We start from the raw sequence: 24,362 nt of genomic DNA, 5'->3' as shown, positions 1-24,362 counted from the left end.
CTTTTGTTAAAGTTGGTGTTACATTTGGCTACTTCCCAGATAAAGATGGTTGCCCCTTAAATGTCTTCTGCGGTAACCCTAAACACATTGCTTTATTGGAAGGAAAGGAAACCACATCCAAGCTAAAGATCCTGGTAGAATCCCATTTTATTATATTCCTAAGAATAAGATGTTTCTTCTCCCAAAGGTTTTCCGGAGATGCAGGGATTCTTCTGCAGCTCAGAACCCTTCTTAGTTTAGTCAGGATGGTGATCAACACAGTGCTCCTGTGAGATGATGTTTTCTTTAAAGTGAAGTATTTCTCGGTATCTTTAGGGTAGCATCAGGACTTTTCATCAGGTGGGTTTTTGTCTTGCTTTGTAAGGCTGGCGCATTCGTCTCTTCTCCCCCCCCCCCCCGTGGATCTCACTTGCGCCAGCCAAAGGAGACTGGGACGAACGTTGTCCTATCGGCGCCGTGTCACTTTGCGGACGGATTTCACCAACTCCGCAGCTTGATTCTTGCGCAGCACACCTTTCAGTGCTTTGTGTAGTTCCCGCGAGCCGATGGTGGAGGTCCTCTGGGCTTTCTTGCTGCTCTTGGCGTGGTTAGTCATATTGTTATAGAACCTCCTTATGAAGGTGATCATCTTCCCTTTGGCCCTGGTCGATATGGGCACCCTGTCGCGGTGCAGCTGACTCAACACTTTAGAGATGAACTCATCGCAGGGATGCTTCACATCCTGCTTTACAGGTGCCGTCACCTGGTCTACCACCTTCCGCCCCTGCTTCAGATTTGGCTTTCTCTGCTTTGGCAGGAGCTTCTTATGTGCGGCTTTCCGAATCGTCTGTTTCGTTCTCTTGGGAAGGCGGGTCCTCCTCCTCGTTGTTCTGCAAGCAGCAGCCATTGTTCTAATTGTCTCCTTTGGTTCTAGTTTCCACCTCAGGATGCTACCATTGCTCTGAGCTTGGCTGTCATACGCTGGCTGGTGCTCAACTGAGGGGCCTGCTCTTATCCTATTGAGTAGACAATGTGCTGCCCAGGCATCCAATCAGACTCTGGCGCGTCATAATGTGCATCTCTGATCCTCATCTCTCCTGTCTGCCAGCAGGGGAGATTGTGACTCCCCATTTGCTCACTGCTCAGTGGGTAGGATTGAAACCAAATTTAAGCAGGTGTTGTTGGGCTCCTAACATCTCCATCTGCTGCACCAGTCAGTTTAGCTGTGGGGCAGCAGGGCACCACAAAACACACCTCTGTGGCTGCTGCACTGCTGTACGAATCACCCGGTTGGTGGGGTAGCGTGGCAGCAGAAAACACGTATCTTTAGGTCATGTTGATCCATTGTTGTTGTTTAGTCGTGTCCGACTCTTCGTGACCCCATGGACCAGAGCACGCCAGGCACTCCTGTCTTCCACTGCCTCCCGCAGTTTGGTCAAACTCATGCTCATAGCTTCCAGAACACTGTCCAACCATCTCTCCTCTGTCGTCCCCTTCTCCTTGTGCCCTCCATCTTTCCCAACATCAGGGTCTTTTCCAGGGAGTCTTCTCTTCTCATGAGGTGGCCAAAGTATTGGAGCCTCAGCTTCACGATCTGTCCTTCCAGTGAACACTCAGGGCTGATTTCCCTAAGAATGGAGAGGTTTGATCTTCTTGCAGTCCATGGGACTCTCAAGAGCACCATAATTCAAAAGCATCAATTCTTCAGCGATCAGCCTTCTTTATGGTCCAGCTCTCACTTCCATACATCACTATGGGGAAAACCATGGCTTTAACTATACGGACCTTTGTCGGCAAGGTGATGTCTCTGCTTTTTAAGATGCTGTCTAGGTTTGTCATTGGTTGATCCAATAGAAAGTAATAAAAATCCACAGGCACACCAGAAGCTCCATTCCTGCTGGGACTGAACTGATTGTGCTCCCGTAGATCTGCCTTTGCTGTAGAGATTCATATGGAAGAGACCCGTTTTGTTGCAGCTGGGGCAAATGAAGGCGTCCGGTTGTGCTGCTACAGATGCACGTGGCATTTCTCTCTGCGCTTCTCCCAGCGGTCATTCCTCCCCTGGCCACTGCTGTGCCTACACAACCTGACTGCTTGTCTGCAGGCACTGCGGTCATCTGCAAGGGATTCCACAAGGCCGGGTTGAAGCTGCCAGCCTTTATGTCACATTGGCAGACATTTTTTTGTAAGTTAAGCCACAATAAATTACCTTTCTTGGAAATTTGGGAGTTAACAAAATTATGTCTATTATTTGTTTTATGAATGGGTGTCACTTTCCAGAAGGCATCCTGAAGCAATCTACTATTTAAAAAATAGAGAATTTTGTGTGTTTGTGTACACCATTAAAAAAAACCAACAATTACAACACATACATAAAATCGATTCAAATCCAATGCCAACGGCAGGGACAGGACTTGGAGGATAAAAACAAAGATGGTGAAGTTAAAACCAGCATCATTTGCCAGGTGGGAAAAGACACTCGGTTGCCCACATTCAACGTCGCTCTACCTAAAGCCAAGCGACTAATTGCCGAGTGAACTACAACTCCCATGAACCACCGGGGCCCCAGCGGCGAGGCCACGTGACCAGGCGCGCGAGGGCAAGGGGGCTTCTCGGCCCCGCCCCCTCCCGTCCTCCTCCTCCTCAGCTGCCATATTTCGCCGCTCTTCCTCTCGTGTGTCAGCGAAGAGTGAGGGGCGGAGGAGGAGCATTCGCCGCTCTTAAAGGGGCCACGGTGCCTGGCGGTGGGCCCCCTTCCCCGTCCCCTGTATCCATAGGGAGTCCTCAACTGAGCAGCGCTGCCCGCACCAACGCGGGGAGATGGAGTGGACGGCGGCGAGAGAGCCGGCGCTCCGGAGCGAAGCCTGAGCGAGACGGTTGGTGGAAGAAGGAGGGGCGCGCGGGTAACGGAGGGAAAGCGGCGCTCCTCTCCCCCTCCCCCGGCCGCTGCGCGCTGGCCTCTGATTGGCCGCGGCCCGAGAGGGGCTTGGCAGCCGTTGGCTTGAGGGAGAGGGAGGGGTGGGACTGTGGATTCGAGGGGGAGGAGCGGCAGCGTTGGCGGAGCACGAGAATGGCACGAGTTGGGGGTGCTGGGCAGGTTCCCCCATTCACCCCCCACCCCGTCAATGCATCTCTGCGCTGTGTGGGCCAAAAGAACAGACACATTGTAACACCCAGAAGACTATGGGGGGAGGACTCTGCGGGGGGTTCGACTAGATGACTCGGGGGGTCCCTTCCAATCTATCACCCTTCGATTCTGATCTTTATTATTCCAAGGGGGAGATAGTTTCTTTCATCAAGAAAAGTACTCTGCTTTTTTCCTGTAACATTAAACCTCAAAATAATCCATTTGTGCTTTTGCTGTTTTTTGCTTCCTTTTTCTGTTCTCTTCTTTTTTCCCCTTAAGACAAGAAAAGACCATTCATTTCTGTACAGTAAGGATGGGCAGACATCAGGATTTACTTCATTTATTTTTTTGTACTGGGATCCCAATGGTGCAAAATACTGATCCACAAGGCAGAGCTGTAGCTACCGATTGAGGGTGTGTGGTCTAGCCAGTTTTTTTGCCCCTGGTGAAGCCTCCAGAGGGGCGACACTGAGGTTCCCAGCCTGTGTGTGTGTGTGTACACAAATGTGCATGCCAAACTGGGTCTTTGCCCTGGGTGAAATAAGGCCTAGTTTCACCCCTGCCACAAGGAACTGGCACCCAAATGGTGCAAAATATTAGACTGGACGAGGAGCCAGTTGCAAAACGACAGTCCAGAGGAAGAGCCAAGTTACCCGTTGCTCACACATCAAGCCTTAGACTGGGTTGACAAGTATAAAAGTACAAATCTCTTTCTGAGTTGTGGCAGTTCAGAGATTCCGAAGAAACCATCACCATCTTGCAGTTGCCATTGTTAAACAGGTGGAGGAAGTCTTGCAAGTCTTTCACAAAGCACCAAGAGGTCACCCAGTAGATTCTGACCCCACTTGCTGCTTCATAAGATAGATAAGTGGCATAGTCAAATTCCAGTATGACAGGTAGTGCATCATTCCAGTAATAATAGGGAGAGGGGGAATGTCAGGGAGTTTAGGATGCAATATCTAGTAGCAGACATGTGCATGGCAAAAGGCATGGATAGGCAAACTAAGTTCCGGGGGCCGGATCCAGCCTAGTCGCCTTCTAAATCCAGCCTGTGGACGGTCTGGGAATCAGCATGTTTTTACATGAGTAGAATGTGTCCTTTTAAAATGCATCTCTGGGTTATTTGTGGGGCATAGGAATTTGTTCATTTTTTTTTTCAAAATATAGTCCAGCCCCCCATAAGGTCCGAGGGACAGTGGACTGGCCCCCTGCTGAAAAAGTTTGCTGACCCCTGGTAAAAGGGGCATGGTTTCCTGGGAGTGTACACAAGGGAGCTTGAGTCATATGTAACCTCTGAAAGGTAGAGTTGTGGCACTTTAGAGACTGTCAGCGCAAGGACAGGTCTCTGCATCCTGATGAGCTCTGAAAGCAGCTTACCCAAAACACCTTTACATTAAAATCACATTATTATTATTATTATTATTATTATTATTATTATTATTATTATTTATTTTAAATTTTTATTGGAATTTTATTTACAACATAACATAAACACCCCACCCCACCCTCCAATACACAAATCTAAAATCACATTATGAAAGTGTCCAAAAGAGCATGTGGCTTCAGGAACATGCAAGGATATTTCCTGCCTTCTCCCCCAGCTGAAAAACCCTTTGGCGACCCCTTTGCAGGCAGCAGTGCCGTCTGAGGAAGACCCTTAGGCGAGGGAGTGGGGTGGACCAGCAGGGTTTGCTCAGCCATTGATGGAGGAAACGTGTGTCCCTCTTGCTTGCGTGGCTCAGTTGGGAGTTCCTCGTGGATCACAACTCCCATTGCCTTTTTCCAGCGAGGCGACTTGGGAGATGATGGACCACGGGCGCCAGGGCCGCCAGCGGGCCTCCGAAACGATTCGCAAGCAGAAGCGCAAGGAGCTGGACGCGCGGCGAAGCAAGTGCCGCATCCGGATCGGCAGCCACCTGGAGCAGTGGTGTCAGCTGAAGGAGCAGCTGGGCTTCTCTTTGCACTCCCAGCTGGCCAAGTACCTGCTGGACAGGTGAGGAAGCTGCTTCAGGGAGAACTGGACTTCCACCCGCCTATTCCTTGGCCTGTTTTGCCTGTGTGTCAAGTGCTAGATTTGCATGCGCTGAAGTAACTGGATATGTGCGGGTGAGAAGTGGCAAGTCTGACAAAAAGCCAGGCAGGTTTGTGGGAGATGGAGATGGTTGGTTTTAAGCAAACTGCTGTGTCTCGCTTTTCGCTTGTCTCCCCCACCCTCCCTTGCAATACACAGATAATATGGACCTACTGTATTTTTCGCTCTATAAGATGCACCAGACCATAAGACCATAGTTTTTGGAGGAGGAAAACAAGAAACAAATATTCTGAATCCCAGAAGCCAGAACAGCAAGAGGGATCACTGCACAGTGAAAGCAGCGATCCCTCTTTCTGTTCTGGCTTCTGGGATAGCTGCGCAGCCTGCATTCACTCCATAAGACACACACACATTTCCCCTTACTTTTTAGGAGGGAAAAAGTGAGTCTTACAGAGCAAAAAATACAGTAATTTTCCTGGATGTTACAGGGATTACCAAGGCCTGGTTTAAAGGTAATGCCTTTAACACAATGTTAACTGTTCCAGTGTTAACACAGTTATGTTATATTATGTTATATTATGTTAACACAATGTTAACTGTTCCAGACACAATGTTCTGTTCCAGTGGTCTTGCCGGTAGCTATCAGAGTTTGATAGCGCATTAATACAGCGCATGCAACCTCACATAGGGAAGTCAATTTACATATCTGATGTCGCATTTAAATTTGGCCTGAGATAAAATCCCTGAAGCAACGATGGTGGCCCGATGACCCTTCGGATGTTGTCAAGAGTCCAACTCCCGTCATTCCTGAACGCTGGCCATGTTGACTTATGGGACTCCCAGCAACATCTGGAGGGCCATAGATTCCTCAGCCCTGCTCTAGCAAATGCTCCTCTTCTTATTTCATCAGTAATATTGAGGAAAGCAGTTGCTGCGAATCAAGTGCAGATCCCTGTATTTTGCCTGCTCACCTTCCTGCCTCTTCTCTTTCTCGTTCAGGTACAGTTCACAAGGCTCAGTTCCAAAAACAGGTAAGAATCCTAGCAGGTTCTCTGTAGAAAAGGCATTTTATTAGTATTAATTAAAGTGATCTCACAGTAGTCTGGCAGATAAGTACAATGTGTTTGGGTGGGGGTTTTAACCGCATAGCCTGTTTGCCCACTTGGACAAATGTTTCACATGGTAATTGGGGAGGGGGCAGTGGGCTTACCTGAGTCACTGGAGATCGTAGCAGGACAGGCTTTCTCAAAAGCTCCACCAATCTGCGCAAACGTTTACAGTATCCCCGTTAAAAGGGGAAGGAGTCTGATTCCAGCCAGCAAAAGACTCACACTGTAATTTGTCATGGATATGCAATAGATGCGCATTTCTTTAAAACGTGTGTCAACAGGCTCTTTAAAAAGAAAGAGCAAGTTTTAGTTTGGGGGGCCTGTGATACTTCTCTGAAACTAGAGCAAGCCTCAACTTTGGGAGTAGCGGCCCTAAAGTTCCCAACAGATGGTGAAAATCAATTCTATTACTACTGGTTTGGGCCAAGATGGCAGATTTTTTTCTCTTTCTACAGATGTAAAAACTTTTACAGCCATTTACTATTGTGGTTAATTAATGGTCACTGTGTTATTTTGCCTACCTCTAAACCTTACTTGCTGCAGGGCATTTCATGTCCATCCGATCTCAATCTTTTATATTTTTACCCTCTATACTGCAAGTATATGTAATACAGGTAACTCAACTGATTATTCCCATCATATATAAAATCCCACACATAGAAAACTAGCCCATTGGAGAAGGTAACAGGCTAGAGCTTTTTCTGGAGGCGTACATCAGCCCCGTAATAATTGTTAATAAAAATGTAGTATAGCTTGTAAGCTCACTGCTGCGCCGTGTCAACCTTTGAGTTCATTCAACAGTTACGTAGATCAGGTTAGTCTCACACAAAATATGCAGATTAGAGGTCTTACTTCTGTTTCCCTTTCAACAAGACCTTTGGGTGCTGCATGTGGCTGAACAAAAGACTTAACTTGGATTATGAAGTTTGCGTATGCTGTTTCAGTTGACCTCTTTTTTTGTCTATCTCTGAAAAACCCCAATGTCAAGCATTCTCACGACAGAAGCAAAACCCTGCACTTAGGACTATAATGTAGGGAGGTGGAATCCTTGCATGCATGTGTGTGTAGGGGAGAGTTATAGGTAAAGGTAAAGGGACTCCTGACCATTAGGTCCAGTCGTGACCGTCTCTGGGGTTGCGGTGCTCATCTCGCTTTATTGGCTGAGGGAGCCGGCGTACAGCTTCCGGGTCATGTGGCCAGCATGACTAAGCCGCTTCTGGCGAACCAGAGCAGTGCACGGAAACGTCGTTTACCTTCTTGCCGGAGCGGTACCTATTTATCTACTTGCACTTTGACATGCTTTCAAAATTCTAGGTGGGCAAGAGCAGGGACGGAGCAACGGGAGCTCACCCCGTCGTGGGGATTTGAACTGCCGACCTTCTGATCGGCAAGTCCTAGGCTTTCTAGTTTAACCTACAGCGCCACCCGCGTCCCACAGGGTAGAGTTATACATGGGGATATTGGGTCCCTTGTAGCAAGCCTGTGTCATGCTGGTTTCCTCTTTCTTCTTCCCAGGACAGGATAGCTCCAAAGTTGTTTCCGAGCCTCTTCCTCCTGACGCTCTGCAGCACCTTGTCGTCCTTTCTCACAATCACAGCCAGGAATGTGGCTTCATCCCTAACGTGAAGCCCTCGTTGCTGGAGCAGAAAGAAGTCCCAAGCAGCATGGTATGGGAGTGCCTGGCCGGTCACACCTTCTCTTGGAGCCCCCTCACCTCGCAGACGTGCCCCCCGTCCCCCTGCAAGGCAGCCTCCAGGTGTCCAGAGGAGAAAGCCGTGCGTTCCAAGCCCAGCCCCCCGCCCTCCCGCATCATCCGGCGCCGGCGTTCCCTCCGCAGGGCGGCAGCAGCCCACGCCTTCTCCTTAGCGCTCGCTTCGAACTCACCAAGCCCAGTGGACGAGGCAGAGCCATCTTCCAAAGAGGATGGGGAGGGCGGTGCGGACGGAGAGAAATCAACGTGCCTCTCTCCTGGCAACGGAACGGTCCTTGGCGAGGAGGCGGGATTGCTGAGCGACCAGAACCCCGATGAGACAGGTGAGGGGGGCTGGCTGCTTGTAGGATGCTGGAGGGAAGTCCTTGAACTTGAGAGCCAGTGTGGTGTAGTGGTTAAGAGTGGTGGACTCGTGATCTGGGGAACCGGGTTCGCTTCCCCGCTCCTCCACATGCAGCTGCTGGGTGACCTTGGGCTAGTCTAGGGGTCAGCATACTTTTTCACCAGGGGGCCGGTCCACTGACCCTCAGACCTTGGGGGGGGCTGGACTATATTTTGGGGGGGAAATGAATGAATTCCTATGCCCCACAAATAAGCCAGAGATGCATTTTAAATAAAAGCACACATTTTACTCATGTAAAAACATGCTGATTCTCGGACCGTCTGTGGGCTGGATTTAGAAGGCGATTGGGCCGGATCCAGCCCCCGGGCCTTAGTTTGCCTACCCATGGGCTAGTGTCACTTCTCTGAAGTCTCTCAGCCTCACTCACCTCAGAGTGTTTGTTGCGGGGGAGGAAGGGAAAGAAGATTGTTAGCCGTTTTGAGATTCCTTAAGGGGAGTGAAAGGTGGGATATCAAATCCAAACCCTTCTTCTTCTTGGATGGTTAGGGACCGAAGAGGCCCCGCTTGGGTTAGAGGCTATAGGAGGGTGTTGCGTTGGAGTGTGAGATGGAATTGTTGGGTGCACCTGAAAGTAAAAGCAGCCTGGACAGGGCTGGCCCAGTAAGTGAAGTACCGTACTTTTTCGTGTATAACACGCCCCCGGGTATAAGACGCCCCGTATTTTTGGGGATTCCAATTTAAGAAAACACGACCCAGAGTTGTGGAGCTTTTTTGGGGGAGGCTGGCCCAAAGTTGTGGAGCCTTTTTGAGGAGGGGATTGACAGAGATTGACAATCGCTCGCATCTGCAACAAGCATCTGCAACAAGCCTCTGCCAGAAACAGCAAGCAAACTTGCCGCAGCAGTAGCTAATCCACAACAGCCATTGACCCAGCAACCAATAACGCACCCATTTAACACAGCAGGAGCTGATACAAAGAACCCCTTGCCGCAGCCACCAATCACACACAAAATCGCCAATGACAAACTGCAGCTCGCTGCTGCAACCAATCACCCGTCACCCCACCCACTACCCATGTAGAAGAAGCCCCCAGTTTTAAAACCTTATTTTAGAGTTTTAAAAAAAGCTTGTCTTATACACGGAAAAGTACAGTAATAAATTCAGCTCGCTTAATAAGCCAGCACAATTACGTTACAAATTGTGGAATATGGTCTGCAAAGCATGCCTTTCACATCCTTTTGGTTACCGAGAAATTTAATAAATTTCCTCCAATACTGTCAAATAATCAGAAACCACAGAGAATCTGAATGAATTTTTAGTTCATTTTTTGTTCTTCCTTCTCTATGTATTTAGATTATCATCCTGCAGGTAGGATTCTGTCATTGATAACTTTGTTATATGCCCCTTGGGGGCTATTTGGGGAGGGGGGCATGCTTAAGGAATTATTATCATTACCAAGCATGCCACAGGTTTTTAAAGCAAAACAAAGAGAAATGTAGCATCTCATTTTATTCAAAAGACACATACCAGAAAGGATCTGTTAATCAGCAGTGTAGGTTTTGATAACATGTCTATGTAATTTATGAATATTCTTTTCTAAATGGTAATTGCTTGAATTAATTGTAATTGAGTTGGAATAACAAAGGCGCTGATGGTTAGAAAACATCTTGTACCTTATTGACACAAAAAAGCAAATTGCTGGTATTAAAGAGGGGGGGTTTCTTTATGGGGAAAACATCTGCCTATGTAATAGCAGAAAGACTCCTCTATTCACAAAGAACATACGGAATCCATTCTGGAAGTCCGTTCAACTTCCAAAACATTCTGAAACCGAGGTGTGGCTTCCGATTGGCTGCAGGAAGCTCCTGCAGCCAATCGGAAGCCATATCGGACATTCGGGTTCCAAAGAACGTTTGCAAACCAGAGCGGTCACTTCTGGGTTTGCGGAGTTCAGGAGCCAAAGCATTCAAGTCGCAAGGCATTCGTCCACCAAGGTACGACTGTAATTTCGAACTGTTCCTGGTTTAGACTGTGGTTTCAGTGGGGTCTTTTATATCCTCTTCATTGTTCCTTGCCGACTGGACACCCCCTAATTTCCCAGGTTACAAAGCATGCAGTTCTGCTGATTTCGCTGCACAAGGCCGCAGTCTCAGTCCCTAGCACCCCCAGCTAGATCCACTGCCCCAAACCATAGACAGCTAGAGGACCTAGATGGGCATTGGCTGGGCTGAGTATCAGGCAGCATTCTGTGGTTGTGTCACCCAATTCTGACTGTGAATGTATCCTCTTGCAGCGACTCCCTCCGAAGAGATTCCAGCTGCCACAGAAGTCACAGAACCTGAAAGGTCAGTTTCCATGCTGCCAAGATACAAGAGGCAGTTTACGACTTTAAAATAATAAAGCAAACAAATGGTGCAAAACGCTGACCCGCAGAGTTTCTGCAGGCTGACCGATGGACTTCTCAGGAGCACATGGCATCAGCTCCCTGGCCTGGCTTCTTCACTTCTGCCTTGTCTCAAGGCACCCTTGAGTGAGAATGTCAACGTGGATCTCCACTCGCCCCTTTTCTTGTGGGACATGCAACTTTCCTCAGATGACTGAGCTCAGGAAGAATTGGGCTTTCCTGTTTCACAGCAGAGGCTGGCTACAAGGGTCGGCTAAGTAGTGATTGTGGCGTTCACAAAATTGCTATGCTCCCCAGTCACCCATTGGTGATATGTATACCGGGTGTGTTGATGAACCATATATCTGTTGATACATTTTTTTAAAGCATTTTTTGTCATATGTTGTTCTTTGCATAGGGTCTGTTGGTTTCTGCTCTAGGTAATGGAGTTTTAAAAGGTAAAGGGACCCCTGACAATTAGGTCCAGTCGTGGCCGACTCTGGGGTTGCGGCGCTCATCTCGCTTTATTGGCCGAGGGAGCCGGTGTACAGCTTCCAGGTCATGTGGCCAGCATGACTAAGCCGCTTCTGGCGAACCAGAACAGCGCATGGAAACACCGTTTACCTTCCCGTCGGAGTGGTACCTTTTTATCTACTTGCACTCTGATGTGCTTTCAAACTGCTAGGTTGGCAGGAGCAGGGACCGAGCAACGGGAGCTCACCCCGTTGTGGGGATTCGAACTGCCAACCTTCTGACTTGTCTCCAAGGCACTTTGAAGTTGCCCACCTCCACAGCAACCTTGATAACACATTCATGGAAAAAGACTGTGCAGGCATCTGTCAGTAAGGTTAGCAGTTACAGGAAACTGTCCTGCCTTTGATATCAGGAAGGGCTGAGCTGTATGAACCGATGCCCCTTTTTATGTAGAAGGATCTTTGCATCCTGTACCCTCTCACTTAGTTTTTATTTTAATTATTTTGTATTCTCTGCAGCACTTTGCCTCTGTCAGAGGAGGCGCCAGAGTCTGTGCCTGACCAACCAGAGCAGGAAGACGACGAAAGAGAGGAAGACAACCTGGTATATACAGATGACCTGCAAGATGAGAATTATCAGCCTTCCCTGGACAGGTAAATTGGCTTTGCGGGGCATTAAGGTCCGCGGGGCATAGTCCCTCCAGTTAAGGACTATGCAAGCATTTCTAGTTTAACATTGCTGTTCTCATTATTATTATGACTTTTCTATCCCATCTTTCCTCCAAGGAGCTCTAAGCAGCTTCCCTGGTCCTCCCCACTCTCCATTTTAAAACTCACAACAACCATGTGAGGTACATTAAGCTGAGAGTCTGTGAAGTGCCCAGTTGAGCTGGGATTTGAACTCTGGTCTGCCAGGTCCTAGTCTAGCACTGTGAAACTGCACAGCTGGTTAGCTCTTGTGGGGTGCCACCCATCCTTTAGAGTCCGGTAGCACTGCAGTGGTGTTGCATCCTGTCAAGTTAGTTTGGTTCCTGGGTGGCCAGAGCAGCTGTTCAGGGCTCAAGTACCATAATTTTTCGCTCTATAGGACGCACTTTTTCCCCTCCAAAAATTAAGGGGACATGTGTGTGCGTCCTATGGAGCGAATGCAGGCTCCTTGGCTTCAGCGATAGCAACGCGAAGCCTCCAAAGCGCAGAGGGAGCGCTCCCGCTGTGATCCGGAGGCTTCGTGTTGCTTTTGCTGAAGCCTGGAGAGCGAGAGGGGTCGGTGCGCACTGACCCCTCTCACTCTCCAGGCTTCCAAGGTAGCCGCCTGAAGCCTCTGGAGCCCAGCACGAACTCCCACTGAGCTCCAGAGGCTTCGGGTGAACGCACCTTGAACTCACAGAACACACCTTGTTTTAGAGGGGGAGAACAAGAAAAAAAATTCTCCCCCTCTCTGCGCAACGCCCCTTCAGCGAAGCGGCAGGAGACATGGAAGGGGCTCCGTTTCTCCTGCCACTTTGCTGAAGGGGTGCTGAGCAGAGAGGGGGAGGTTTTTTTTCTTGTTCTCCCACTCAAAAAAAAAGGTGCGTCCTATGGTCAGGTGCATCCTATAGAGCAAAAAATACGGTACCTAGCAGACAAGCTTTTGCCCCTACAGGGCTGGATTTAGGTTTGATGAGGCCCTAAGCTACTGAAGGTAATGGGGCCCTTTATATGTCCAGGGGTCCTTTGTCAAATTGTCGCTGTTTTTGTGTGTTGAATATATGCTATAGGGTAATTTATGGAGCTAATAGGTATATAAAGCCATTTGTACATGTTGCCATACAACCAGTCCATGCAGAATGTAGGCACCCTATATATAGAAATGAGCAAACCAGTGATATTTTAGGGAGCAGGCTAGCAGATATGGCCCATTACTTACATCATAGGAGCCTACACAACAACACAAAACCCTGTGTGATGGGACAATGAGCTACTTGTGCGTAAAAGGGTTGGTCCCTCAGAGTTTGCTCAGCGTAGCAAAGCTCTGCCTTGAGCGGAGCCCTTTGACATGGCTCCGTCAGTCGCTGGTAGAATCCGACAGTGGGCGCCTGCGGAAACGCTTCCAGCATAAAAGCTGCTTAACGGAAACACGTCTCCTGGATTCCCTGCGTGACAGTTTCCGGCGAGGGGTGGGGGTTCCTAAAGGGGGCCTTGATACCTCTTCACTGTTCTCACTGGAAGTGAGCCTCTCCTCCGATTCCCTTCCCCTTGGAGCTCCTGCTCCCCCCCTACTGGTTCCCTCTTCTGCTGCAGAGTCTCTCCTATTCTCCTGGAACCCTTCCGCCACTTGTTCTTCCGATGGCAATTTCCTGACACCCTGTTGCTGTATGTAGGTTTTATTTTATTTGTTTTTTATTTTATATTTCGGAAATGTACATCCAGGTGTATTTGTTTTCTTTTAATTTTTTGGGGGCCCCCAAGAGAGTGGGACCCTAAGAAGAAGAAAAGTTTGGATTTGATATCCCACTTTATCACTACCCTAAGGAGTCTCAAAGCGGCAAACATTCTCCTTTCCCTTCCTCCCTCACAACAAACACTCTGTGAGGTGAGTGAGGCTGAGAGACTTCAGAGAAGTGTGACTGGCTCAAGGTCACCCAGCAGCTGCATGTGGAGGAGCGGGGAAGTGAACCTGGTTCACCAGATTACGAGTCCACCACTCTTAACCACAACACCACACTGGCTATTGCTTGTTTAGCTTATACGTAAATCCGGATGCGGGTGGCGCTGTGGGTTAAACCACAGAGCCTAGGACTTGCTGATCAGAAGGTTGGCGGTTCAAATCCCCACGACGGGGTGAGCTCCCGTTGTTTGGTCCCAGCTCCTGCCAACCTAGCAGTTCGAAAGCACAAAGTGCAAGTAGATAAATAGGTACCACTCCAGCGGGAAGGTAAACGGCATTTCCGTGTGCTGCTCTGGTTCGCCAGAAGCGGCTTAGTCATGCTGGCCACATGACCCGGAAGCTGTACGCCGGCTCCCTTGGCCAATAAAGCGAGATGAGCGCCGCAACCCCAGAGTCGGTCACGACTGGACCTAATGGTCAGGGATCCCTTTACCCTTTACCTTTACCTAAATCCGGCACTGTGCCCCTTCCATTTCCCCACCACTTTTAAAGACGGCTGCTTCCTTCATCCTTGCCACAGCGGCAGCCTGAAGACCCTTCTGTGGAAGGGTCCCTTTTGTTGTTACAGGGAAGACCCTTTTGTTGCTACGCTTACCAAGCTTCTTTCTTCCTGTACAGTTGCAAGAAGCGGGCACAGCCTGGTGATGAGGATGTGGCCCAGATTGGTCCAAAGAGAATCAGGTGGGTGCTGGTCCATTGGCTTTTTGAGCCCAAAGGGCATGCCTTTAAACTCCCCAGAAGTGGGCCATAGCGTAGGGACCATGGAAGAAGGCCTCTAATTCATGGTTAGATTAAGGCGGTCATGCTAGACGAATGGACTGATCTATTGAATCCCTATTATTTGCCCATGGTCTAATATTCCATGAATCTGGTGATGCTTGAAGAATTGGCCAGCTGTCAACTTAGCACAAGCACCTTTAAAAGCACCTCTAACTACTGCCTTTCATTTTTCAATTAGTGTCAGGGAACCTTCCAGAGTAGAAAGAGAGGCAGGAGCTCTAGAAGGGAGGAAGGGGAATTCCATTGCACCTACTAAATCTCACCCACAGTTCTCCTTAAAAAAATCAGCTGCTTAAATATATTTATGCTGTTCTGAGAAAGTTGACGCTTTAAAAATACTTGGCCAAGTACAGTGGTACCTCGGGTTAAGAACTTAATTCATTCTGGAGGTCCGTTCTTAACCTGAAACTGTTATTAACCTGAAGCACTTTAGCTAATGGGGCCTCCCGCTGCCGCCATGCCACCGCTGCACAATTTCTGTTCTCATCCTGAAGCAAAGTTCTTAACCCGAGGTACTATTTCTGGGTTAGCGGAGTCTGTAACCTGAAGTGTATGTAATCTGAAGCGTCTGTAACCCGAGGTACCACTGTATTTGACATCTGGCCAGATTGTTTTTGAGTAATCCAGTGCCTGACGCTTGGCATAAGAACATAGGAAGCTGCCTTGTGCCGAATCAGGCCATTTGTCCATCTAGCTCAGTACTGTGTACACTGACTGGCAGCAGCTCTTCTGGGTTTAAGAACAGGGAACCTGGAGATGCCAGGGATTGAACCTGAGTTTCCTCTGCCTTTCTTTGCAGGAAGGCAGCCAAGCGAGAGATCCTCCTCTGCGACTATGATGGCTGTGGGAAGATCTTCTCCAATCGCCAATATTTGAATGTAAGTGACGGATCAGTGGCAGGAAGCACTTCCTCATGCCCAAGGGCAGAGAGGGGACACGGAGCACTTGGTCGAATCCTGAGCAAAAGTGAATTGGTCAGCCAGGACTATTTGACTGCCTCGGGAGGTGATAAGGTCTCCTTCGCAGGAGGCAATTAAACAAAAGCCTGTTAGAGATACATTTGCAGATTCCTGCACTGAGCAAGGGGTTGTATTAGATTACCTCCACGGTCCCTTGCAGCTCTAAAATTCTGTAATTTTAGGAAATCCGGTTTGGTGGGGAACATACCGTATGACCACTCGCATAGCAGCAGCAGAAAAGGCCGCCATATTGATAGCTGATCAGAGACAGGTTTAGTGCAGCCTACTGGCCCACCAGTTGAGGACCAAAAGTTAAAAAAAATATAAAGAACCCCTGGACAGTTAAGTCCCGTCAAAGGCAACTATGGGGTTCAAGTGCTCATCTCGCTTTCAGGCCAAGGGAGCCGGTGTTTGTCCACAGACAGCTGTCTGGGTCATGTGGCCAGCAGGACTAAACCGCTTCTGGTGCAACGGAACGCCATGACGGAAACCAGAGCACACAGAAATGCCATTTACCTTCCCGCCGCAGTGGTACCTATTTATCTACTTGCACTGGGGTGCTTTCAAACTGCTAGGTTGGCAGGAGTTGGGACGAAGCAATGGGAGCTCACCCCTGTTGGGTGGATTCAAACCACCAACCTTCTGATCAGCAAGCCCAAGAGGCTCAGTGGTTTAGACCACAGCGCCACCCTTTAGTTGAGGACCAGCATATTGTCCACACAAACTCTTATGTTCTGAACCACAAACCCAAAGGAGAGCCTGAGCAAGTGGTTTGAGGCAGGGAGGCCAAAGGAGGATGTCAAAAACACCAAAATGACCAGTCTTAGCGTTTTATTAAAGAAAGGTATCAACTTACAACACAGTGTGCAGAACCTCACTGCCTTTACAGTCTTGGGAAAGACGCCACCACAGTGAGAGATCGCCAGGGCTTGTCTGCAGAGTGCTAATACGTTAAACGTATGTTATAGAATCATAGAATCATAGAGTTGGAAGAGACCACAAAGGCCATTGAGTCCAACCCCCTGCCAAGCAGGAAACACCATCACTCCTGACATATGGTTGTCAAGGCTCTGCTTAAAGACCTCCAAAGAAGGAGACTCCACCCCACTCCTTGGCAGCAAATTCCACTGTCGAACAGCTCTTACTGTCAGGAAGTTCTTCCTAATGTTTAGGTGGAATCTTCTTTCTTGTAGTTTGGAACCATTGCTCCGTGTCCGCTTCTCTGGAGCAGCAGAAAACAACCTTTCTCCCTCCTCTATGTGACATCCTTTTATATATTTGAACAAAGCTATCATACACCCCTTAACCTCCTCTTCTCCAGGCTAAACATGCCCAGCTCCCTTAGCTTGGCCAGAACCTCCCATCGATCCACCTGAACCATGAGGGCATATAGGTGGCAACCGTCCGAGGCTTACAGATAGCTCCCCTCTCTAGGCTGAGAGTCCAGCATCCCAGGGCCCGCAGATAAGCATAGCATCAAAGCAAGCGGGGTACCATATCTCAAAACAAGTGAATATCAACATCTAGGTGCTCATTCTTGCACCAAATAATTGTAGGGTTATCTTGACGGTCAAGATGGCATTTGCAGAATTTCTGGAACATCTGACTTTTGCTTCAACACACTCTGTCCCTAGTTAAAAGGTAAAGGGATCCCTGACCATTGGTCAGTCGTGGCCGACTCTGGGGTTGCGGCACTCATCTCGCTTTATTGGCCGAGGGAGCCGGCATACAGCTTCCGGGTCATGTGGCCAGCATGACTAAGCCGCTTCTGGTGAACCAGAGCAGGGCACGGAAACGCCGTTTACCTTCCCGTCAGAGTGGTACCTATTTATCTACTTGCACTTTGACGTGCTTTGGAACTGCTAGGTGGGCAGGAGTAGGGACCGAGCAACGGGAGCTCACCCCGTCGTGGGGATTCGAACTGCCGACCTTCTGATCGTCAAGCCCTAGGCTCTGTGCTTTAACCCACAGTGCCACCCACGTCCCCTGTCCCTAGTTAACTGCAGAAAATTTCCATGGGAGCCCCACCCCTTCAAGGATTTGATGCCCCAGCAATATGGGCAGAAAGAACTGTGGAGGATCATTCATTGGGCATGGTCCTTCATGCCCTCCTCGTAGGGACCTTAGATGCTGGAGGTGGTGGGCATGCAAAGCTCCCTGGGGCAGCAAACCTACCACAGCAAAGTCCCACCTTGCTTCATCAAAGCCATGTAAAGAGGCAGCGGACGGGCACATTTCTGAGACTGCGGTTTGTCACGGAATTATGTGATGCATTTTATCTGTTCAGGAAGATTGCTTTGCTCTGTTTTTGTAAAGCAGCTTTGTTGCAGAAGGCAGAGTTTTTGTTCCACTTTGACCTCTTTTTCTGCCCCCTCAGCACCACAAGAAATACCAGCATGTTCACCAAAAAACGTTCACCTGCTCCGACCCCAGCTGCGGCAAGTCCTTCAACTTCAAGAAGCACCTTAAGGAGCACGAGAAACTGCACAGCGGTGAGGATTCTTGTAGGATCCCACCTGGTTAGGATCCCTACCAGCCCAGCTCTTGAAGTGCTTTTAACTTGCCTTCGGCGAACCCTTTCCTGCCCACTTATTCCATCCGGGAGATGATGTGGAGAGCAGCTAGCCTGTTGGGACATAGATTGGTCCTGAATAGGTTCAAGTTCCTGCTCCCAGAGGGGAGCAAATTATGTAGAAGCACATACTATGGTGTCTAGAGGTATATATTTGGGTAGGCCCCACAGCTATTATTTGAGGTTGGTTTTCATTTCAGGGTATTGAGTTAGTCTTCAGACTTATCAAGAGGATTTAAGATTGGCAGTGTGAGACTCACAGAAACATGGCAACATGGCATGCAAGATCAGAAAACATTGCCCACTGCACAATTATTCACTCCAAAGAAAGATGGTGTGAAATTATAGGTAGATATAGATATAAATAAGATAGTTTATCCTTCCAAATTCGAACTGTAAGTCCTTTGATAACCATAGGTAAAAGGTAAAGGGACCCCTGACCATTGGGTCCAGTCGTGGCCGACTCTGGAGTTGCGGTGCTCATCTCGCTTTATTGGCTGAGCGAGCCAGCATACAGCTTCTGGGACATGTGGCCAGCATGACTAAGCCGCTTCTAGCGAACCAGAGCAGCACACAGAAACGCCGTTTACCTTCCCACCGGAGCGGTACCTATTTATCTACTTGCACTTTGACATGCTTTCGAACTGCTAGGTGGGCAGGAGCAGGGACCAAGCAATGGGAGCGCACCCCGTCATGGGAATTCGAACCGCTGACCTTCTGATTGCCAAGCCCTAGGCTCTGTGGTTTAACCCACAGCGCCACCCGCGTCCCTACTTTGATAACCATAGGGGTTTGCAAAAACCGCTTTTGTTGTCTTGCTAGATATAGGTGTATCTTGAAAGATACTTGAAACATTTTCAGAGGTTTGTTCTCCATTGAACTGCTTTGATTTGGGATTTGGTGTGTGTGTGTGTGTGTGTGTGTGTGTGTGTGTGTGTGTGAGCATTTTTGTTATTTGGATCCTAATTCTCCTTCCATTAACCTAACTCTCCTTCCATTAACGGATTTGTGTTAACATTCACAAAACAATGCTATCCTGCCTTTGTGTTCCTCCTGTGCTCCCCCCCCCCCAAAAAAAATCCCCCACCCAAATCTGTTCTTGGGGTTCGGGGGATCCTTGGGATTGATGTGGGATATGGTGCCCAACAGATGAAGGGGAAAGTTGGCAGAAATCATCTCCTCCATTACATGAATTGGGGTGGGGGGGAGAGACTTAGGATGCCTGCCAATATATGTAACAGGGGTTTGTATGTGTACAATGTCGTAGTTAAAAGATTAATATTTGGAAAGCTATTAGACACTCACTACAATATAAGCTTGTTACCGTGGGCCCAGAATAGCCAGTGACCTACTTTTTTCTTCCCTGCAGATAAAAGGGACTACATCTGTGAGTTCTGCGCCCGCTCCTTCCGAACTAGCAGCAATTTGATCATCCACCGGCGAATCCACACTGGAGAAAAACCCTTACAGTAAGGACTGCTGTATTGTACTACTGATAATAAGAACAATTAGTAATGCTTTTTCTTCTTTGGCGATCACTCGTAGCCAAGTAAGATTGTCTTCCATAAACACGGTTTTAACAATGAGTCCGTAAGTGACTGTGGAGGCCAATTCTGGATCCACACCTCCTTCCACAGTGGGGACATTGGTTTCTGGGCGGGAGTTGATTATGGTGTGGATTTGCCAGGTGTGCCTTCTTCTTAGCACATTTCTCCCTTGCGTCCTGAGTTCGAAGGTCTTCAAAGCCCATGACACCTTTGGTAAAGGCTATTCTCCAACTGGAGCGCTCGCAGGCCAGTGTTTCCCAGTTGTCGGTGTTTATACTACATTTTTTTAGATTTGCCTTGAGACAATCTTTAAACTTCTTTTGTTGACCACCAGCATTACGCTTTCCATTTTTAAGTTCAGAATAGAATAGTTGCTTTGGAAGACAATAAATTCACCAGCAGCTCCCAGGGTAGGCCGCAGCAAATTAAAATTCAATATTTAAAACAGTTAAAACAAGACATAGGAATATGGTGAGTCCTGAAAACACATATCCCCTGGTATATGGGGATGGAGCTGTCCAGTCACAAGTTCCCTTAACCCCCTCATGCAAATGAGCATCACCACCCCTTTTCTTGTATATTTGATGCAGGTGTGAGATCTGTGGGTTCACCTGCCGCCAGAAGGCCTCCCTCAACTGGCACATGAAGAAGCACGATGCGGACTCCTTCTACCAGTTCTCCTGCGACCTCTGCGGCAAGAAGTTTGAGAAGAAAGACAACGTCACCGCGCACAAGAGCAAGAGTCACCCCGAGGTGGCTGCCGGGCCTCCACAGCCTGTGCAGGAACCCCCGGCTCTGAGCCACCCGCTTGCTCTGGAGCCGTTGGAAAACCCCGTCCAGAGCCAGCCCGGCAACCCGCCAAGGAGGGCGGAGGAGTCCGCCCTCATCATCGCAGTCACTATCGAGTAATTGGGCCGGGCCAATCGAGAAGCAAAATGGCGGAGAGGATTCCTGGCAAATCCTGTCGGCAACAGAAATGGACTCCGGCCTTTGGTTCGCAGTCGCAGAAAGATGCAAGATGGAGACCCCAGAAAGGGGACTGGAAAGCCCCGACCCCCAGGAAGCAATGTCTTGCCAGCTGCATCCCTTCAGCGCAGCTGCTTTCGGACTCGGTATCTGCAACACAAACGGCCCAGGGTTCAGCCTTGCCTAGTGGCAGGATGATGAGGAGTACGGTATCAGGAAGGCCTTGAAAGTCTTACATTGGTGGTGATTCGATCCCAGACCCCAAGTATGGGAGGGACTAAGGAGACCCGGGCAGCTGGTAGAGGAGGCGTAAACATACCTCTTCAGCTCTCACCTCACATGGCTAACAGCTCTGGATTTAGCTCGTATGGATTAATGACGATGGAAGACATGCCGTGCCCTGTTGTTGTTCTTAAATCCTTTTCCTTTCGGAAGCTTAAAGGATTCCACTGTCTCGCATGGACCTGGAAGCCAAGGACCTGGAATATGCAAGGCGTAGCCTCCGCCACAGAACTGTGATCAGAACTGGAGATACACTCTGGAACCTGTATATGCAAATCTTTGATTATTTTACATAATTATGTTTCGCCAGCCTTGGAGGTGGAATGACATGTTATGCAGAGATGACAAAGACCTGGGCAGAGCACTTCACTCCCAACCCCTGGCCACTGGAAATTGTTTACCTTGGCTTTGGAGATTCACCAGGCATTTCCCACAGACTCAACCTTTAAAGGGGGCACGGTGGGGCGGAGAGAAGCACATTTCTAGTTCTTACGGCAGCATAAAGAGAGGTTTTTGGGTGGGGATCGGGGGTTTTTGAATTCTCAGGAAACTAAATTCTGCATCCAGTCCAACACCCTGCATTTTTTCCTGTGCTTGCACATTGTTATTTAATACATTTCCCGTTCCTGCCTAGATTGCACAGATTTTACGTTGTTACGTGGGCCATTGAGAAACTTAGCTTTCACTCCCTGGCTTCCCACAGCCAGTTAGACTTTTCAGCCATCCAGCTTGAGCCTGCAGTTTTGTACCTTAGCATCTCAGTAGGTAGAGCACAAGGCTCAGCATCGTGGGGTAGAGTCTCAAGTTGGGCAAAAGATTCCTGCATTGCAGGGGGTTGGACTAGATGACCCTGGGGGTCCCTTCCAATGCTACATTTCTGTGGTTCTATCTGGAGCTGCCTTCCAGTAATTTAGGCAATAGTCAAGGAGAATAAGGAGTTGGCACAAGGCTCTCTGCAGATCAAGACTCTTCATTCCTGGTGTACCTTGTTTAGGGTAGGCTCAAACCTACATTCCTGATTCTTTTGGATATTCCCGCCCTGCCGTCTGAGATGAAAGCCAGCAGCAGCAACAAAGTGCATACTCCAAACTTTATTATGTGAGCAGGTTCTGATGAGCCATTTCACGAGGCAATGACCCTAAGGCAACTTTGCTCCCACTCTTTGGAAATTTTTGAATTTTTAAAAAGCCTTATAAGGCTCTGAGCATGCCTCATCTGAAGACAAGTAATTCTTCTCCCTGTGAAGCAGCTGTGATAGGGATCTTTTAGCTATACCTGGCGCTGTGGGTTAAAGCACAGAGTCTAGGGCTTGCCGATCAGAAGGTCAGCGGTTCGAATCCCCACGACGGGGTGAGCTCCCGTTGCTCGGTCCCTGCTCCAGCCAACCTAGCAGTTTGAAAGCACCTCAAAGTGCAAGTAGATAAATAGGTACCACTCTGGCAGGAAGGTAAACAGCGTTTCTGTGTGCTGCTCTGGTTCGCCAGAAGCAGCTTAGTCCTGCTGGCCACATGACCCGGAAGCTGTACGCCGGCTCCCTCGGCCAATAAAGCGAGATGAGCGCCGCAACCCCAGAGTCGTCCGCAACTGAACCTAACGGTCAGGGGTCCCTTTACCTTTTAGTACATGGAGATGCCAGAATTACCTGTCTTTGCTCAAAGGAGGCTATTGCATCTCCGCACTCAAGTTAGTTCTTTGGGCATCAATTCAGAAAAAAACAAGTATGTCTCAGCTCTCCTATTTTTAGGGAACACTAGTCCAGCCTGCAGAATCTGCAAAGCACATGATCTTTGGGGTTTTCCTCGTCACAGCTTATTGGAGTGTTCTGCAAAGGAGCACATGTTGATGGGGGACAGAGGACTGAAAGAAAATGCCAAGCGCATCTCTGCCGAAGCGAACACAGAGTTTAATCCAAGAGTTTGCCTTCCCTACAGACTTAACCGTTTTAACAGTCGCGCACAGAGTGAACTCTGGAAACTTGTGCAAGTGTTACCCACCCTGGAATGGCATTTGCAATGAAGAACAAGACATTTTAAAATAACTGAGGGACAGGGTCTCCTACAAAGGATTCTCAGCTACCCCACCAATAATATCTCCTTGCACCATCCGATGTCTAAATCCTGGATTAGAATTAGTCCTACTTGTGACACTAAAACCTCAGTTTCATGTCCCATATAAATTGCGCAAATGCTTTTATTTTGAAATTTTTATTCTGTTTCTGCTCATCACGGGAAGCCGAAAGGAACTATATAGAAATGGGAATCCTTTCCTCTGACAGCGGCTCTTTGAGACACAGCAACAGCCCTGAAGTTCAGCCCAGTGTATTTTTCTCACAATGGACAGACACGGTTGTGAAGCCCACTTCACACCGGTGATTTGAGGGCATCCTGCCGTTCTTTGCGGCAACTGGTATTCCCAAGCATGGCACCTCCAGCCCTAGAGGGGAGCATATAACCATCATGACTAGTAGCCGTTGACAGCTTCCGTGAGTTTGTCTGTATGAGACTTTTCCAGATATTGCACAGAAACTAGGCATTTCATCCACGAGAAATAGTAAAATTGCATTACCTTTTGATATAAAGTTGAGGTTCTTACCAAGTTGGGTTTCTGTAGTTTTTCAACACTCGTTTAGAATTGCAACATATGAAACAGTCCTGATTCTTACTTCCCCTGAATCCCTCACACTGGGTTTAGATTATTTCTCAACAGTGAGTGTCATTGGGTGGTCCTGAGCCAGCCACTTCCTCCCGAGTTAAAGTGGGGTAACTCCCATATAGGCTTCTTCAAAATCCCTGGATGAAGAATGCAATTGTGAATTTGTTTAAAATTTGAAGTCCAGAGTCTTGTATTGACCAAATTGAAATCAAACATCAACATCAGCCCTTGACAACCACAACAACTATTAATAATAATAATAATAATAATAATAATAATAATAATATTACTACTACTACTATTATTATACCCCCACCCATCTGGCTGGGTTTCCCCAGCCACTCTGCGCAGCTTCCAGCACATAAAAACATAAGATGTCAAACATTAAAAACTTCCCAATACATGACTGCCTTCAAATGACTTCAGTTAAGCGACGAGGCTTGAGAATCCTTGCTATCAACGCCTCTCAATTAAGAGTGTGATATATTGTCATCCCAGTCATTATAATCCCACAGTTTGAAAAGACAAAATTAGTCATGACTAATACTGAGTTTCAAGTGAATTTTAAGCATGATTGACACGGATCTAAAGAAGGTGAAAGTACCTAGTCCAGGGTTTGGCAAGACTTACCTTGCCTGGGGCGGTTCACTGCCGCGGAGCCCCCTCTGTGGGCTGGATTGCATCTGCGCAGACGCAATTTCTGGCGCCGCGAAGTTAGTCCCCACACCATGCTGCGCCAGTTTAGCACAGTGCACGGGGACTCACCGAGCAGGCGGCTCGGTTCAGGGGCAACTCGTGGG

At 48.4% G+C, this 24,362-nt stretch overlaps 1 protein-coding gene across 2 annotated transcripts; it reads left to right on the top strand.

The window, feature by feature from the left end:
- The first annotated feature begins 1,689 nt into the window (after positions 1-1,689).
- ZNF692 (zinc finger protein 692) lies at positions 1,690-23,505 on the top strand. Of its 2 annotated transcripts, none has more exons than XM_081902572.1 (11): positions 1,690-2,855; positions 4,893-5,099; positions 6,138-6,169; positions 7,763-8,281; positions 10,595-10,646; positions 11,677-11,811; positions 14,423-14,485; positions 15,384-15,462; positions 17,921-18,035; positions 19,485-19,584; positions 20,253-23,505. In XM_081902572.1, exons 2-11 carry the CDS (start codon positions 4,909-4,911, stop codon positions 20,569-20,571), a joined length of 1,605 nt encoding a protein of 534 aa, XP_081758698.1. In that variant the 5' UTR covers positions 1,690-2,855; positions 4,893-4,908; the 3' UTR covers positions 20,572-23,505. The 2 variants fall into 2 exon arrangements, with proteins under 2 accessions (XP_081758698.1, XP_081758699.1); XM_081902573.1 differs by lacking the exon at positions 1,690-2,855 and adding an exon at positions 3,533-3,754 and having other exon boundaries at positions 4,897-5,099.
- Positions 23,506-24,362: the final 857 nt, after the last annotated feature.

Source organism: Podarcis melisellensis (assembly GCF_964234715.1).
Source record: "Podarcis melisellensis genome assembly, chromosome: 2".
Classification (NCBI taxonomy): domain Eukaryota; kingdom Metazoa; phylum Chordata; class Lepidosauria; order Squamata; family Lacertidae; genus Podarcis; species Podarcis melisellensis.
The sequence above is the reverse complement of the archived record's forward strand: the minus strand, read 5'-3'. Positions and strand labels throughout refer to the sequence as shown.

Coding starts and splice junctions, on each gene's coding strand:
- ZNF692 (XM_081902572.1), top strand. CDS start 4,909: ATGATGGACCACGGGCGCCAGGGCCGCCAGCGGGCCTCCGAAACGATT. Junction 10,647..11,676: donor GAAGTCACAGAACCTGAAAG/GTCAGTTTCCAT, acceptor TATTCTCTGCAG/CACTTTGCCTCTGTCAGAGG. Junction 11,812..14,422: donor TATCAGCCTTCCCTGGACAG/GTAAATTGGCTT, acceptor CTTCCTGTACAG/TTGCAAGAAGCGGGCACAGC.